We start from the raw sequence: 17,472 nt of genomic DNA, 5'->3' as shown, positions 1-17,472 counted from the left end.
CCACCTTGCAGCCCCCCTGATCAACCAATAATAGAAATACCTGAGTGGGTGTGCAGGGGTTTGTTTTGAGACTTTCATGGTTCAGCGTACTTTTCTGTGATTCTATAAACCATTGATGAAAAACAAGTACATTGTTTTCTGAAGTTATTCACAAAAAACAGCACAACCACCATCAAAACCCACACAATGTTCAAATGCTCGCAGGGTAAAAAGTGAAAAAGCTTGTAGAGGATCTTTCCTGTGAAAACACACGACAGGTTCACTTCTCACACAATCCACACGGTTTCACACAGCTGAACCCAGGAAGCCTGCCTAAAAGAGTTTCTTTGCCTCCAGTTGAAAAAGTGTGGCTTATTTTCCCAAAACTCCTCTAATGCAACAGGAAAATAATTCGCCCGAGGCGGCAGGCTGAGGCGCAGGATGTTGCGCTGTGCAGTGCTGCATCTTCATTATCACAGATCGATTTTTTATTTTTATTTTTTTAGCAGCATCTGTGGGTGGAATTTCACCTATTAGCTTTGCATACAGTACAGGGAGGTGTGTGTGGAGAGAAATACAGTGTGTGCACCTGTTACTAGCGCACCCACCTGTGTTTGTTTTGCCTCCTCTTGTGTTTGTGGCTCAGATGTTGTTAGTACAGAGAATGACAAGTAAGCCGAGCACAGAAATCTGTCAGAGTGGAGAACAGGCGTGGCCCAGAGAGCTGCAGCTCTCCGCAGTGTCTCTTCCCTCCCCATCTTCCTCCACTTTGTACCGCACCTGAATAATGACTTGTGTTAATTAGGCCGGGAAGTCAAAGCAAATACTGTCCTACATCGATTCCTGTAATCAATCCGGCCCCTTCTGCCTTATCAGCCTGCACGGAGAGGCAGCCAAGGTCGTCTTCCATCTTAGAGCCAGGTGCCACACACAAATAGATGTCTGTTGTGTTTTGTTTTTGTGTTCTCGGCGCCTGTGTGGACCAGTGTACCGCCTCTCTCCTCATCGCTATACGAGCCTTAGCAACAGTCAGCCGCTTTGTTGTAACCGAGGAGCGCAGTTTTCTAATCACTGGCAGCACGTGCCGCCATAAACGTTGCGCGTATGTGCGACTGAGTAAGCACGGCCGTGGAAGTGTTTAAGTCCAGTTTTAATGAGTGCGAACAGACATCTGCTTCGTTTGCAGGCTTTTACAAAGTGATGACTTTGCCTCAGTTTAGTTTGGCATCCACTCGCCTTCCAAACAAACCACAGAGCTGCCAAACTTTGGGATCCTCTAGAGGGTGTCAGGAATTTTTGTAAAATAAACGCTTCCCAGATTGCTGAGTGCTGCTGAATTGTGAAAGCCTCAAGAGTCCATATTTGATGGTGAAAATGCAAACAAGTGAACACAATGGTGCTTAGACATTAACAAAGTATGATTATTCATTAGTTGTTTTTTTTTTACAACTCTAGGTAACAGAATGTACTTTGGCAATGTTGCTAAAACATTAAGCAAAAGCTTGGCACACACATCCCCCCTGAAATATGGACTTAATGAGAACACATGGACTCCTTTTAATCATTTTTTCCAGTTTTGTTTTCAGAAACCCAGATATCTCCCTTAACTTAAATTTTAGAGTTTCAGAAGCTGTGGCATGTAAACGCCTTTTCTAGGTTTTGCATCGTTGTCCACCATGTTGATCAGTGGAGCAGATGCCTCCTCAGCTACACCTGTATTCATCAGGAAAACGTAAAGATCTACTGATAAACAGCGTAATGATCGTCTTGAAGCCAGGATTAAAGTCCGTCACCAGCAGAGTAAAATACATTTTTGTTGCTCCTGTCCTACTTTACTGCTTATCAGATAACAAAGGCAGGAAAATCACACCTGGATCTACACATCACACCGCAACATCTGGGCACCGACACACTGGAGACAAATTCCACTCATTACATTTCAATTATAAATAACAGAATCTGCTCATTAAGGCAGCAAGAGATGACGATGGTGATAATATGCAACCTGAAATAACACACACACAAAAAACAGAGTGCTCCCTCTGGAAAACAGGATACTGTTAAAATATGTTCATTAAGCATGATTCCATTTAAATGTACCAAATACGATCTAAACAACGGTAATAACGTGCACGTGAACTTACTCAGTCTTTCCACCAGTCTGCTGTTCAAGCAGAATACAACTGTTTTGTAATCTCTGCAATAAAATAGCTGGAATAGAAGCTGAAAAATGTTGCCTTTTTTGTTTTTCTTTTAGCTTCATTTCGCTGAGATCAGTGAGACGGCAGTATTTTTCCTCCTCCTCTGTTTTTCCTCTTCCTGGAGAGTAAGCACTCCCACCGGAGGAGCGTGCTGCTCTGTGGCAGAATTTAGAAACAGAGTGTAATTGACAGAACACAGTTGGAAGTTATGTGGCAGCTTAGAAAGTACAATTACACATATTACAGTAAGTGGGTTATTACAGAACCCCCAAAACTATTTTTGAGGACAACTTTTGTGTTGCCTCTCGTTATCCTTTACATTCCTGGTGATCCATCCAAGGAGTCGGTGTGTCGGTCCAGTTCAGTTATAATACACTGCCAGTTAAGGGAAGAAGAGATGATGTGACAGCTCAGTGCTCATTATTCATTTTTAAAAGGCTGATCCCTGACATCTTCTAGCTGCTGCTTGTGAGCACGTGCAGCTGCTCTGCCTGCATGTGAAGGGTGAAGCTCTGACTGGATAAAGTTATTCTTTAGGCTACGTCTGGATAATAAAACGACAATAGACAAATTGCCATTAGCACCTAAATGTTTCACATGCAAAACAACAAAAATGCAAAGATTGGTTGCATGAACAAACCCAGAACATGCTTCCTCCCTGGCTCTTACACAACCCATGCTATCCCTTGATAATGGAGTGTGCTGCTCTCCATCGCTCTACCTGCTGGTTGCCATGGAGGTTTCCTGAGATATGTTCGTCTGATTAGCATCTAATGCATTTATGTGAAACTATAATTTTCGTATTGCTGTTGATAAAATGATAGAGATATGTTCGGGTAATAAACTCTTTACAGTCACAATCACGGCTACAGCGGTCAGCGAGGGAGCGGTGAGCCACCTCCGCTAGTTTGCTTTTAAAATGCAGTGATGCAGATTTTTATCTGAGGGGCCACAGCTGAGGGTGCACCGACTCTGGCTGGAGTCACACGCTGCCATCATACGTGATGCTGTATCATATTACAGCTCAGCCTTTTTCTGCAGGTCAGAGGAAGTTAATGCGAGGTAGCCCTCTGAAAAATTCTCCTTGTGACCTTTCTGTGTGTTACACAACTGCCAACCAGACATTTTTTTTAAATTTTTTTTACACCTATGTAATATCCTGGTCATAATTTGTAATAGGGGCTGTTGTGGTCTTCAGTGGACTGATGCAGATTAGAGTAAACGCTATTGATTTAAACGCAGTGTTTCTGAACTGGTGAGGAAATCTGTTACTACAGTAGCGCACTGCAGCACGATGCACTGAAAGAATATTAATGAAGAAGAGTTGTGTGTATGTGTGTGTGTGTGTGTGTGTGTGTGTGTGTGTCAGGAAAAAAAATGTTCTCGAGCTTCTCCCAGCTAAAAGGTTTAGATGAGAAGGGAGATGTGTGTGTGTGTGTGTGTGTGTGTGTGTGTTACTCCCAGCAGTGGAGACACGAGGAGAAGACGGGCTGCTGTTTAATAGATTACAAAGGAACATGGCGACCCATCGATCGCATCCACTACACACACACTCAGTCGCTCTTCCTCTCCCAGAATTCAGTGGAGTACTGTTACAGTGCGAGACAAAGCAGAAGCGCTGCCAAAGACCCAGGAGTGTGTGTGAAAGCGCTCGCAGGTGCTTGCAGTTCTGTTCTTGGCTGGATGTTTGGGCGTCTTCACACAAATACCAAAACGTCAATCATACAAAATTGTACCATCGCCATTGTGTTTTTTTTTTTTTGCATCTGATATGATTTCAATATATGAGCTGCTTCTTCTTCTCACAGCTGTGGTCACCTGATCCTTGCTGCTACTCTCTGTGTGTTTGCTTTTGGATGGATTTGTACTCATTGTGTTAATATGTGGTGTTTTGCCAGCGTTGTTAGTCTCCACAGCGGAGGTGAGGCGAGAAATGCAGGAATTTTCCTTTAAGTCACAAGAAGGGAGGATGTGTTTGTGGATATTTTATAACAGAAGAGTCCACCAGTGAAGTCAGTATAGAAATCTAGGGGCTGTAACTAATATGACTGTTTTCATTATCAGTTAATCAGCCACTTGTTACTTTCTCAATGTGCATCTATTCATTAGTTGTATCTGCTTTATCCCAGCTGACATTGGCTGAGATGTTTTACATGTTTGCTTGAAAATTAATGAATGAATAAACAATGAATCAATTGTCCATTATTTTTCTAACTGATGACTAATAAATTAACTAATTGTTGCATCTCTGATAGCAGCAATATTCCTTGTACAGTTGTGACTAAAAAAATGTTAAACCTTTTTTTTTTTTGGGTTGGCAGGTTTTTGGGTTTGGGAGGGGGGGGTTGGGGTTCCAGGCGGGGTTTGTTGTTTGAGGGTTCTTTTTTTTTTATTTTTTTTTTTTTTTGTTTTTTTTATTACCTGTTGGGGTTGTTTTGATAAGCCTTTTTTGTTTTTTGGTTTTTCGGGCCCATTTATTGTTGATTTTTTGATTTTTCGGGCTGTCCTGGGGGACCCTTCCATCCTGGGGGAGTGCTTCGATGGGGTGGAAGTGGCCAGAACACAGAGGCAGTACTTGGCTGCTGATGCTAGATTAGGATAGTGGTCACAATTCTGTTTCCACCATCAGCGGCGGGGGAGTGGTGGATACGCTCCATCGTTACCGTCCGTGTTTACTTCCGCAAACACTGAGCATGCTCGCTGCGTATGACATCGTCGTGTGCTCTTCTGCGCATGCGGGACACTTTTGGGTCGTATGAAGTTCACACAGCAGATCACATACAAGTTGTATTTAATTGGAAATGTGAACGAACTCGCAAAAAATCTGATTTCACATAAAAATCGAAATTGAGCATTAAGTCCTGCAGTCTGAATGTAGCCAATCTGTTTGCTTGTTCAGTCAGATAATACACCGTTATCCTTATTTGTGACATAAAATGTCATGTTGGTGTCAGAATCGAGGGCTGTCGGTTTGTTAAGGCTATTTTTCTTGGGTTACGTTTGTTTTTCCTAAAAACCTGTCGGGTAGCAAGGTTTTCTGATTGTTCAGGGTTGGATTGTCGAGTCATGACTGTATATGCAAACTGCATTATCGTCCCTCAATCATCAGCCCTAAGGTGACGTCCTCCTCTAGTTTTCCTCTAAAGTTCCTCCCCACCCTCCCTGCCAGTACTTCACATGCAGCAGGCTGTCATGCCTTTTTTTTATGTCATCATTCTCTTTGCTCTTAATGACCTTCTCCTCCTCTACTTCCATCCGTCATCCGTTCGCTGCAACTTTTCTGTGCTCCTCCTGTAGCTTGTAGATTAAGAGCAAGACCTCCTGCAGGTTGCCTCTATGAGGATATTTAATGTCCATGCTCTTTTTTATAAAAACTGTTGTTCACTTTCTACCATTGAGTTCTGCAGTGACTTTATTCAGATCAGTAGATTTTATGTGGGCTCTTTTTCCTTCCTCAGTTCAGTCAGTGACCTAAATCTGAAAGGTTTAGAAATCCAGCAGAAGCACAAGAGATGACCTGCGTGGTTCAACTTTTGTCGACGATTGTTCCATACTAGAGGGTTAGTCTGACGATTATTTTCTTGAACAATTGATAAGTTGTTTGGTTAAAAAAAATGTCAGAAAATAATGAAAAACGTTGATCAGTGTTTCCCAAAGTCTCAAATGTCTTGTTTTGACCACAGATATTCAGTTTACCATCGTAAAGGAGTAAAGAAACCAGAAATTATTCACATTTAAGAAGCTGGAATCACAGTTTTTAGACTTTTTTTTCCTTAAAAAATTACTCAGACCGATTAATTTGTTATCAAAATAGTTGGAGATTATTTGATAGCCGACAAATTATTGATTAATTGCTGCAGCTCTGTTGCTCATATTAATTGCTTTTTTTAATCTCCCAAACCACTAAAGACGTCTCCCTCTACGAGATAGAAGCTTTTTTTTTTTGTTTGTTTGGTTATTTCCAGTGCAGATGCAACAGTCATTTGTATTATTAGTTGCCAGCAGAATATTGCTGCAGCTATAATGATACTTCTCTCTCTCTCTAATTAATCGGGATTCTTTTTTTGGACAAAAAAAATGAATTGTTTAGTGTGTGAAATACTAAAAAAAATCTGAATACAAGATGGCTTGTTTTGTCAAACCAAAAGTCTGTCCACTTATAGCATAGTGGGAGTCTTGTTCTGAGTTATTATGTGTACGGCAAAGTGATGATATTTACACTGAGCTGCATATTACGCGTGTTAGTGCATCAACCAATTAGCTAATGGAGGAAATGGTTTATCTCGGATGGTTGGCCACCATGTTGGTTTCTGTTCACCTGAGTTAGAGCAACTTTAATTCCTTGGGTTTTATCTGCTACATGATGATTTGAACCCATTAAGTACTCTGTGGTGCAGTTTATGATAAAACAGATGGGAAATGCAGAACGAGACCATTAAACACATTAGTCGGGTTTACTGATCATCCCCCGTGTTTGTCTTATCAATTAGCAGTTGCAGTAACGAGACGCAGTGACGCTGCGAGGTGCTTGTCCTGAATAGTGAATGGATGGCATTGGTGTGAAAGTTGGGTGACTTTCAGTGTTGCAGTGCAGCAGGAGGAGGAGGGGTCATGAGACTTTGAGCTGCTTCTATAAAGGACAAACCCACATGTTAATAAGATTATGCTATAATATGATAGCATATCTGCCTAATCTGTTTTAAAGATAACACAGATGAAGGTCGAGATAATCACTGCGCTGGTTTATAGGAGGACTGATAGAAGTCAGGATAGTGTTTAGGTGGTTAAACACGTTTAGCCCTCAAACATCAGCAGAGGAAGGTTTTTGTTGAACTATTTGACTTCATATCTTGCATGTGCATTGTCTTTGATTTTTCTCCAGTTCATTTTGAATTAAGACTTGCTTCAGGCTGTGTTCAGACAGACAAGAGCACTGACTGAAAAAAGCACAGCCCCTTAATTCTTCTTAATTCTTCCGTCAGCACAAAGCTCAAGGTTCTGGCAGTGAAACACAAGTTTTTCGGGGTTCTGTGTTTGCCAATCTGATGCACACAAGTAGGCCACATGCCTGGTGCAGTTCCGTCTAACATGATTGCAGTATTTGTACTGTTTACCTGATGATCCAGGTTGGAGTGGGTGAAATGACTGTCACTGATTTCTAAAATCCTTTCCACTGTGCCCCCAGCTCATCGATGTGTTACTCAGTTGTACTTCAGTGGTTTACAGGTACCTGAAACAACACACCAGGGCTCCTTCAGTCTAAATGGCTGCATCCAGGCAGAGTGTGACACAGCAAAATCCAGTTCACAGGAACAAGGTTTTTCCTCTGGGAGCTGAGCTGTTGCCAAGTTTAGTCCAACAGCTTCTGTTGTGTGCCCTCTTTGATCGGTGCAAGTTCTGGCTTCGTCTGTCCATCAGTGTGTCCGTTGTGTAGTTGTAAACCATGTTGTTTTCCCAAATCCAGATTTTTATTTCAATGTGTTAATTAATAATTGAAAGTGAAAATGTGTTTGCTGACTCACACAAACACTGGAGGCTCCTGCTGGTCAGCGCAGTGTAATGTGTCTCTCTGTTTGGACAGCAAAATCATTTACCCATTCTCCGGGGGCGTTACAGCTCTGCCGAGTGTGCAGGTTGCCGTCTTGACGGCCGCGAGCAGGGACAGGGCGCCGGTGTGACCGATCACATCTGCCCTGTTGTCATGGGCTGAGTGTGAATACGAAGCTTGTTAATTTTTAAGTTGTTCTCCAGGGTTCATTACAGAGTTGCTGATGAGCAGCACTGTCCTCTGCAGCGTTATTATAAGAAACTGACGATCCAGTTACAGCTCTTGTGTTGGTGTAAGATGTCTTCAAGATGAAGTCACCCAGATGTCCTGACCACCATTTCCTCAACCTGTTTGCTCTTTGTTTTGCAGCTGAAACTTGAAGATCGATCCATCGTCATTAGAGACATCGTGCGACGGAACAATTCTAATGTAAGTGCAGTCCTCGCTCTGTTCATAACTCTTTCACCTTCTCTCTGCAACCCCTCTCATTCTGCCTCGTTATTTCTACCTTTTTCAATCAAGTGTTTCTCTTTGTCAGTCATGTCACTGTTCAGCGCTCTGTTCCATTTGCTGCCTCAGACATGACTGGAATACCACCGCAGGTCGGCACTCACAGAGGACTAAGGGGAGACTTTTTGTTTTAACGCAGTGCAACAGCTCACAATCTGAATATAAATTCAACATTAACCCTCAGAACCCCAAGCAGTTTCTGGGTGTTTCCTGCTGCTGTCACATTTTTTTGTCCCCTGTGGGCTCATTTTCCACATCATGCAGCTCGACCACGAGTTATAATGACAACAGATGAATGTCTTTGTTTATTTACCAAAAATGTAGACAAGGAATAAACATGTACAACAGTTTTCTAAGTGCCCACAGATGTTCACATTGAAAGAAAAATGATGGCTCTGCATACGACAGATATTTAGCTATGCACATATTTGTTTGTTTCCGTACTTGTCTCTGCTCTGAGTAGAAACAACCTGCAGTTCAACTGAAAAGTGTGAAGAAGTTTTGTCACTCATCACTCATAATTTCTTTTCTGTGATCAGGAGGCCAACATTTTTTAGTTTGTTACAGAATTTAGTTCGTGCAGATAATTGCTTTTGAGGAAACATTACAATTTTAAGCTTATATTTGGTTATTGTTTCCTATGCAACCGAAAGTCACGCGTGGTTAGTTCAAGGATCCTCAGAAAGTTGAAAGCCTGATCATTTGTTCTGCTCTTCTGGTTCTTAGTGCTATTAAATGGTGGAATTTTTCCCAAAGATAATACGCTTTTCAACTGCGACAGGTTTTGCGATTCAGAGGGTTGAGCTTTGAGATTTTTCTTTTGGTTCAAGGTCACCACTTGTAGTCTCGTTCACATAGCAGCACCTGAAAGCATCTGTTGTTAACAGCGTAATCTGATGTCTATGATGTGCGTCTGTGCTTACAGGACAACCAGTGCGGTATTGTGACTAACATCGACATCGAGTGTGCAGTGAAGTTAGTGGGAACAAATTGCGTACTGTATCCAGTCAACAGCAAAGACCTGCAGCACATCTGGGTAAGACCGTAACAATGACCGCAATACTCGCATGCAAGATCTTGTGGTTGAGCTTCATTTTACAGGTCAGTAATTTCCAGTGGCGGGCCGTGCATTTTCCTCCGAGGCCTTCAGTGGCGTCCTGCCTGAATCAAACCACCTGTTATTACTGTCATTATGACACCAAGGCTTTAGAAACCATCTATATAATACAGAAAGGGAGCATAACAGGACGTTGCATCGCAGACAGGTATCTCATGTAGCAAGAATGAATGTCATCACTAAAGCAAGAAACCCCGTTAAAACAACTCAAGTCTCTTTTCACTGCAGCCACAGCTACATCACATCAGGGTTCTCACCACGATGTGTCTTGGCCCGCTATGCTGTCTTTTAAGCTGCGTGTTTGGAAAATTTGACATATTTTACAGTAAAACGTCCAAATTTTCATAAGAAACTCGCTACGCTGTCAAAAGTTTCTGCACATCTAACAGGAGCATCAATATCAGCCCAATAAAATGCCCAAAAAACATATTTTACTCACCAAAACCTGTTAATTATTTGAACACAAACTCCATCCTCCTTTCTTTCATCAAAAGTTAAAGCAGCAGTTTCATTACAACACATTTTAAGCTACAGGGGCGGATGGGCCTACACTTCTCTGAAGGCCTCAGGGCAGATTTATGTGACCCTGGCAACACATGATGGCTGAAATATGATTGGATTAAAAAAAAAAAAGCTCTAATTATAGACATACGCTGCTGGAAGCACCACAGCCCAGAGACTCTGAAGAGACTAGACTGTTGGGAATAATGGGAAAAGATTAATGGGGAAAATGTTCCATAAGTCAGAGATTCAGTTATAGTTTAGGCCAGCAGAGAAGGCCTTGCTGGTAATTTCCTAATATCAGAAGATTTGTTTTCTGGAGAAAATCCGCTAATCCCAGCATCCTGTTGTTGCACATTGCATGTATTGAAGAGATTTCAAAAATGACAGACCTTTAAAATGTTACTGTTTCTCTGATACCACAAGAAACACTTCTAAATACTTGCATTTATCAGCAGCAGCAGTTAATCAATATTAATTTTAATCAGTCAGTGATGATAAAATCCAGCTGGTCGTGGCGTATCAAGGTGTGCAGCACAGAGAGCAAGTGTTTTATTGCATTATGTTTAGGATAATCTAGTGTTTGAATAAATGATGAACACAAAATGTTTGCTCTCATTGGATATTGATGTATTATTTAGTACCCAGATTAGATTTTGATCCTAAACTGATTGCCTTCAGTTTTTTTTTAAAATAAATAACAGAGTCAGTCCAGAGAACTTGCTGAAGCTAAACCAACCATGACTGTGTTGGCGTTTCAGGGAGCTGCAGTGAATAAGCTGTTGCCTCAGCAGTGTTAGTTTATCAGAGTCGTGTAGAAAATGAGTCTGACCTGCAAGCTATTACTGCGCCCCTTTTTATAATTACTGTGTCTGAGGTAATACTGTGATAAAATGGAAACTGATCGCGCTCCTGTTGCCGGCTTCCTTTCAGTCTTTTATGTACGGAGACTACATTGCCTACGACTTCTGGCTGGGGAAAGTGTACGACCTGACCAATCACATCATCCTCAAGCTGTCAAACGGGGCCAGGTAGACTCTGTGTGTGTCTGTCTGTGTGTGTGTGTGTGTGCGTACTGTCACCATGCCGTCGTCTGTCTGAGCGTGTGAGCGTTCGCTTGCTGGTTCACATTCATCAGTGCCAAATCCGGTGAATGTCAACCGGCGCTCCTTCTCTCTCTGTTCGCCTCCCTCCAGGTGCTCCATGAGTGTGGAAGACGGTGCCAAGCTTTACGACGTCTGTCCGCATGTCAGTGATTCGGTACGTAGCCACGAGCGCTTATCTGTCACTTCAGGTACACTTTCTTCATAAGTTCTCTTTCAGAACAGCACTTGCTCAAGGGTCTGATCACTTTTGGAAAAGCTAAAGCCCACACAGAAGCTGTAGAACCAGGTGACTGATGTTGCCTCATGTAGGCTCTAAATTCATCTTTTTAATCGTGTTGCTACAGGAAAAGACTATTTGTAGTGTAGTATTCTGTCCAGTTACACTTAAATTAACTGTTTAGATTGCCTTGATGTTTGCATTTCATTTAATTCTCACTTTAGTTTGAGAAAATATCCGTCGTCTGCATCTGTGTCTGAATGTGTGACATTGTTTGTACTTTACATTTCAATCTGTAGTTTCACTTTTTTCTAAGCTGCTAATTTATTTATTTTTTTGGTGATACACAGGACTGTTCACAAGAGCACTTACAAATAGTTGTTGATATAAAACATCTAACAAAATATTTTCTGAAGACTTACATCAGCTTTTATATACAATCCATCCATCCATTATCTATACACCACTTAATCCTCACTAGGGTCACCGGGGGGTGGAGCGAACTGGCGACCTTCTTGCTGCGAGGCAACGGTGCTAACCACCGAGCCACCTTTCAGCCCTTTTATAGACAATATGATATATATTGTTTTATTTTCTACTGCTAATGCAGATCATTACATTTAATCAACCAGGAGTTTTTTGTCCAGATATGATATTCATTTTTCAACACATCTTTGCCTCACATCTCCAAACTCATGCCCTCCAAAAAAAAAAATGAAAATGGGATCTTACAGGACTTCAGAAACTTTATGCTTTTCAAAATATGGGCCAGTCGTATCCACACAGATAGAAGTGACCATTGTTGTGAATCTAAAAATATCTAATCTAAAATATCAATCATGATAATGCTGTGTTGTAACTGTAATACAGGCAAATGTTTGGTTTCATTTCTTTGTTTGATTATATTCTTGTCGCTCTCTCGTTTCTCAGGGTCTCTTCTTCGATGAGGCGTACGGCTTTTACCCAGGCCAGGTCCTCATTGGTCCAGCTAAAGTCTTCTCTAATGTCCAGTGGCTGTCGGGGGTCAAACCTGTCCTCAGCAGGAAGTGCAAATTCAGGGTGGTAGTAGAAGAGGTAAGGCAACGAGGACAGTCCTTTTAACATTCTTAATGATTATCTTCTTTTTACAGCCGCATCCTTTTTGTGTGTGAGAGAGAGAAAGCATTTAGGGGCCTTTGGTTACAGTAACGAAGTCGACTTTGTGGGAACACAGCCTGCAGTTCAGCCTCAGTTTTTTTCATGTGACTGTTGGCAGCAGCTGAGTCACTAATGGCTAATTTTTTGTTTTTATTTTTTACGATTTTGATGTAATCTCAAGATTTGAAGCTCAGATTTGGTTCGTTAGGTTGGTTATTGTAACTGAAGGTCACATGTGAAAAGATCAGTTTTGTCAGACCATTGAAAATCTGACAATTCCTCCTGTTCTTACAGTTTTATTATCAGATAAAGTGCTAGTTTTGGCAATTTAAAAAAAAAACTATGTAGCACACCTTTAAAACCCACCAGCAGGATTTTGGATTCAGAGAGTTATTATAAATCCTCCATTGTGTTTTTTTGTGTGATGAGTTTGTGGTTGTTACCGTAATCACAGTACACACTGCACACAAAGTTTTCTTCTTTGGTACCTCTTTTTTTAATGACATGCTGTAACAAGAGTCACATACTTGATTTGTAGTTTCTGTATCTTCAGTTGTTTAAATGCCCACTGTTTTCCTCAGGTGAAGGTGGTGGAGCTGAAAGTGACGTGGATCACTAAGAGCTACTCTCCTAAAGGCTCTGACAGCGTCTATCCACCTCCTTCCACCATCACGCAAGAAAATCTCTGCAGGTCGGTGCAGTTACTGTTAAAAAGGTTGCATCTGGATGAATGTCTTTGCTCATCAAATGTGGTTATTTATGGTATTTTATATGGACATCTTTAGGAAAAGGTTTTTTCACAAATACATTCTGATCCACTTCCGTTCCCGACTAACATAAAAGTATGCAGTGTTGTTGAGTAAAGCCATTCTCCTGGTTGGGTTCAGGGTGAGGCGCCTGGGCTACTATGACCACACCCAGAGGCAGCTGGGAGAGAGAGCCCTCTATGTCTTCCCTGCCAAAGGCGACGCCACACGAATGACCTGTGAAGGACACGAGGGTGCCCCTGTTCTGCCCGAAGACCCTGTTGTCAGAAAGGTAGGCATTAATTAGTTTATTCGTGTATAGTAGAGAACAGATTCAAGTGATGCTCTTGTACATAAAGAACTGGTTTATTCTGTGTTATCTTGTGTATAAATGTAGGGCGGCAGCGCTTTAACACTTAGAATCACCTGTTTTTCATGTTAAGGAACTGAGATGATCGTGACTCCTGGTATATTTTAAGAATGTTGTTCTCGAATCCTGGAGACCCCTCGGTGTTACAGTGATTGACAGCGCTTGCGAAGTACGAGCTATTTTTTTTTTGATCATCTTCAAGCTCTCACATTGTGTGTGTGTGTGTGTGTGTGTGTCTCCTGCAGTTGAAAAGGCTGTTCAAGAAGGAGTCTGGGAAGAAGACGGAGAACGCTGACTTACAAGGTACCAAACAACACTCTGAGGAACATACAGTAATTTATCATCTGCGATTATATAACCTTAAATTTTCTACAGAGAAGACAGCATTGGTGGAGATATTTTCTAATAACAAACAAGAGGTTACAGTTTGGAAATGCAGTGGATATGTCTTTGATTGGAGTTCGGTCTGTTGAAATAAAATAATGTCTTGTAACGCAAACAGAATCAGTAAATGAGAGAGGAAGTACTGCATAGATAAATTAGTCACTTGTTGGATTTTTCATCTACTGAATCTGTTTATTTTAGTGAAATGCATATGTTCTGGGCACGGCTATATGATTATTATGATAGCTTCAAAAAATCTGCATCGCATTTACGTTCAAAAAACAGCCGAGAACTAAATATCTCCGTGCACAGCAGAGTGTGAATTATTTAAAGTTCCTGTGAGACATCAGGCAGTCCTTTCCACAAATGCAGTTTGGTACAGAGGGAACAGACTAATTGGAAATTGTGCTGAAATGCAGAACACCTCGGCTGAGAAATATATTTGTCTGCATGATTCAGGAAAATGAAGGAGGACTTTGTGTCTCTCTAGAAAGCCGCAGCAAAATAATGTGAAGTCGAGTTTATTTGTGGCTCCTTGTACAATGTTCCTCACATATATGCTTTAATGTAGAATTTATTTTACTTTCTGGATGGATAAACATCAATAATCTGCACTCTATATACTCACTTCTGACTGTTTTTTGTCACATTCAGTGCTGTTTAACTTCCTGTTTTTGAAAATTAGCCATCCTTGAATTACACTGGCGTCCTAATGCATCCCTCTAATGCATCCCCCTTTCAGGACTTTCCTTTGGGATTCATGCAGTTCAGTCTTATCTTATGTTTGTCTCCAACCAGGCGAGCACAAATCAGAGCAGACGGACTCGTCTCACCCCAACAACAACGGCCCTGTGGTTCCCATCCAGAACCCTCCGGACTCCCAGAACACCAACGACTCCTCGGCTGAGCACGGGGAGCAGGACGCCGACGACGAGGCTGCAGAAGACACTGACGATACCAGGTCTGCTCACGCCTCACGTGCTCCATCCTCGTTTTACAATTTCAACGGTGTGATTGGAGACGTGTGGGAGTCACTCGATAAACGCACACCAGCCACAATTTGCATGACCTTTTACAAATATAATCAGTTTTAGTGCATAACAGTGAACAGTAACATATATTATTGGGATGTGGTGCACTAATGCTACAGCAAAAGTTTAATTTATTTGGATTTTATTGAGATTCCATGTAAAGGGTATTTACACAAGCCAGAGAATGTCTGAGGCCACAGTTTGAGGTGCTGAAGTGAATTACATGATTAGATTTAGTGGACAAAATAACAGAAACATCTCTAAATCCTTCTTCTAAATCTACTGTGTCCCTCCTCATCAGTGCAGAGTTTTACAAATTTAAACAAAGTGTCACTGTTACATTAATTCATGTCTCTACATCTGGAAGAAATTTAGTCTAATAGGCGCCCTACACCACGCCTGCAGGAGTCGGGGACTAATTATTCTCCTTATTGTAGTTTACCCAGCAGAGTTACCTCGCAAATGTAAAGTGTAAATCCAGTAATGTTCAAGTTTGATTTGCATTATTGATGAAGCTGAGCTACTTAATGAAGTCGATTACATGAGTGTACGAGAGAAAGGAAGATATCAGCCAGTACACTTTAATTTAATGTTACATTGGAGTAAAAGTGATGGAAATATGTTGTGTCAGTTTGGAAACCGGAGACTAACGGCTGGCGGAGAGCCTTGCAGCAATTTCAAAAAAAAGTTGCAGTCGTGTCTGTTCGGCTTCTAATGACCACGGAGCTGGGATGACCCGACAGCTGAGTGGTTTGGATGCATGGCACATGGGCGCATACACTGTAAATACCAGATCCACAGTTAATTACTGCCATTTTCCTCTGCTGTTCCTGTCAAAATATTGGCAAAAATACCAACAAATCTTTAAAAAAAAAAAAAGGACACAGAGCTGAATCATCATCTGGGAAAAATGTGAACCTTTAAAAGCTTCATTAGTGTTGTGTTTAGTGTAAATCTGTTGCACTGATTTCATTACAGTCGTTCATGTCCTGTATGTGTTTAGAGTCCTGAAATGTACACAAGAAGGTTTCTGTATAAACTTCAGATAGTTTAACATGAAGCCCACTTCACTTAAACTTTATTTGATTATCCACAAACATGATTGAACTGATCACTGGATTTTTGGCCTCAACACGAAGCATGCAATATGAAGCTGTTACTTTGTGTTCTGAAAAACAGTAAAAGGACATTTAGGACAAGTAAAATAATCAAATAATCAAGAAAGTAATCAACAGAATAATCGATGATGGGGATTAATGTTAGTTGCTGTCTCTTACAACACGATTGTATGCGACTGTAACTTGTGCTGCAGCTCTCTGACGTCATCGGCGAGCTCCACGGCGTCGTCTCAGAGCGGCGGTTTGGGAACGAATCGCAAGAAGAGCATCCCGCTGTCCATCCGCAACCTGAAGAGGAAGCACAAGAAGAAGAGGACCAAGTTCTCGCGCGAGTTCAAGCCTGGAGACCGGTGGGTGAACCGCAGGGAATGCACTGTTGTCAGTCATTCCTTGTACTGTGTTCTGTTATTACTTTGTCCTTTTTTGTACGTTTTTTTTTTCCGTCTTTACAGTAGATGCTACTATCCATTACTGCCACTTCCCTAATGATTTATCTTGAGCCTGAATGATGTGTCAGTATTGGCCTGTCACAGATATTGGAGGGTACATTATCAGATATGTGCTGATATGGAAACTTTCTTTTTACAGAACATAATATAGAAAAAGATGCTTGGGGTAACTGAGAGAAGGTGTCAGTACATAGTTTGTCCTGCAGAGCAGCTCCGACTCCATAGTTGGCAATACGTTGAGCACTGTCTGCAGCACATGTAGCCGAGTATGTATCAGTGCTGAGCAAAAGGTGGTGCATAGCCCAGCTTTGTCTGTAATATATTTCGCTAACTAGTTGGTGAAAGTCAAGAAATAATTACCTCATTATTTTCCCTTGTTATGTATGAATCTAACATATTGTCTGATGTGTCAATGTCAGAATTTGTTGCTCTCTGAGATCCGCATCGGCCCCAAAAATCCAGTGTTGGAATTCGCCTCTAGTTTAATCCGCTCATATCCTCCTCATTTCTTCTTCTTCTGTTTCACAGTTGGCCATCTTTTCTGTATATTTAGTGACTCATCAGATCACTGTTGGGACTTGATGAAGTCTGATGATCAACTAAACCGTTTTGACACTTGAGAGACGTTTAAGGCTGATCAGTCCGATGCTCCTCCTGCTGCTCTGCCTGGAAGGCGATGTCAAACTTAGACCAGTGACATCAAGCAATCACAGCTGCTTTCCCTGTAAAATGTGCCAACACTGTGTTGGTCTGTTTGTCCGACCTCTCTTGTTTGTCAAAGGGCTTGTGTCTCGATATGTCCGTCAGTGACACTGGAGCTCGACAGCACGCACACACAGAAAGCCTTTCACTGCAGACTACTGATGCTGTCATTTCCTCCACCACACACTCGTCCTCAGCTTACAAAAACACTCACTCCACACACTCTCCTACTGTCTTGGTTTCTTCTTCTTTGCCATTTAGGTTCCAATTAAATTAAAGTTCTCCGAAATAAAACCTTTTAAGTGTGAGACTGCACCACTCTAGTCTGGGCTTTCAGTTCGCATGAATCTGTGTGC

The 17,472-nt window shown here is 41.6% G+C and overlaps 1 protein-coding gene across 1 annotated transcript in view; it reads left to right on the top strand.

The window, feature by feature from the left end:
- The window catches only part of ube2o (ubiquitin-conjugating enzyme E2O), a 45,933-nt gene that overhangs the window by 14,516 nt on the left and 13,945 nt on the right, over window positions 1-17,472 (top strand). Inside the window, exons 2-11 of the mRNA XM_008291807.1 lie at window positions 8,098-8,157; window positions 9,164-9,274; window positions 10,790-10,887; window positions 11,053-11,116; window positions 12,110-12,253; window positions 12,898-13,007; window positions 13,204-13,354; window positions 13,678-13,735; window positions 14,615-14,777; window positions 16,160-16,315. Coding sequence (XP_008290029.1) covers window positions 8,098-8,157; window positions 9,164-9,274; window positions 10,790-10,887; window positions 11,053-11,116; window positions 12,110-12,253; window positions 12,898-13,007; window positions 13,204-13,354; window positions 13,678-13,735; window positions 14,615-14,777; window positions 16,160-16,315 — 1,115 coding nt within the window. The remainder of the gene's footprint in view (window positions 1-8,097; window positions 8,158-9,163; window positions 9,275-10,789; window positions 10,888-11,052; window positions 11,117-12,109; window positions 12,254-12,897; window positions 13,008-13,203; window positions 13,355-13,677; window positions 13,736-14,614; window positions 14,778-16,159; window positions 16,316-17,472) is intronic.

The sequence above is a fragment of the Stegastes partitus genome, unplaced genomic scaffold (genome assembly GCF_000690725.1).
Source record: "Stegastes partitus isolate 25-593 unplaced genomic scaffold, Stegastes_partitus-1.0.2 Scaffold764, whole genome shotgun sequence".
Lineage (NCBI taxonomy): Eukaryota > Metazoa > Chordata > Actinopteri > Pomacentridae > Stegastes > Stegastes partitus.
Note: the sequence above shows the minus strand (reverse complement) of the source record. Positions and strands in the feature narration are given on the sequence as shown.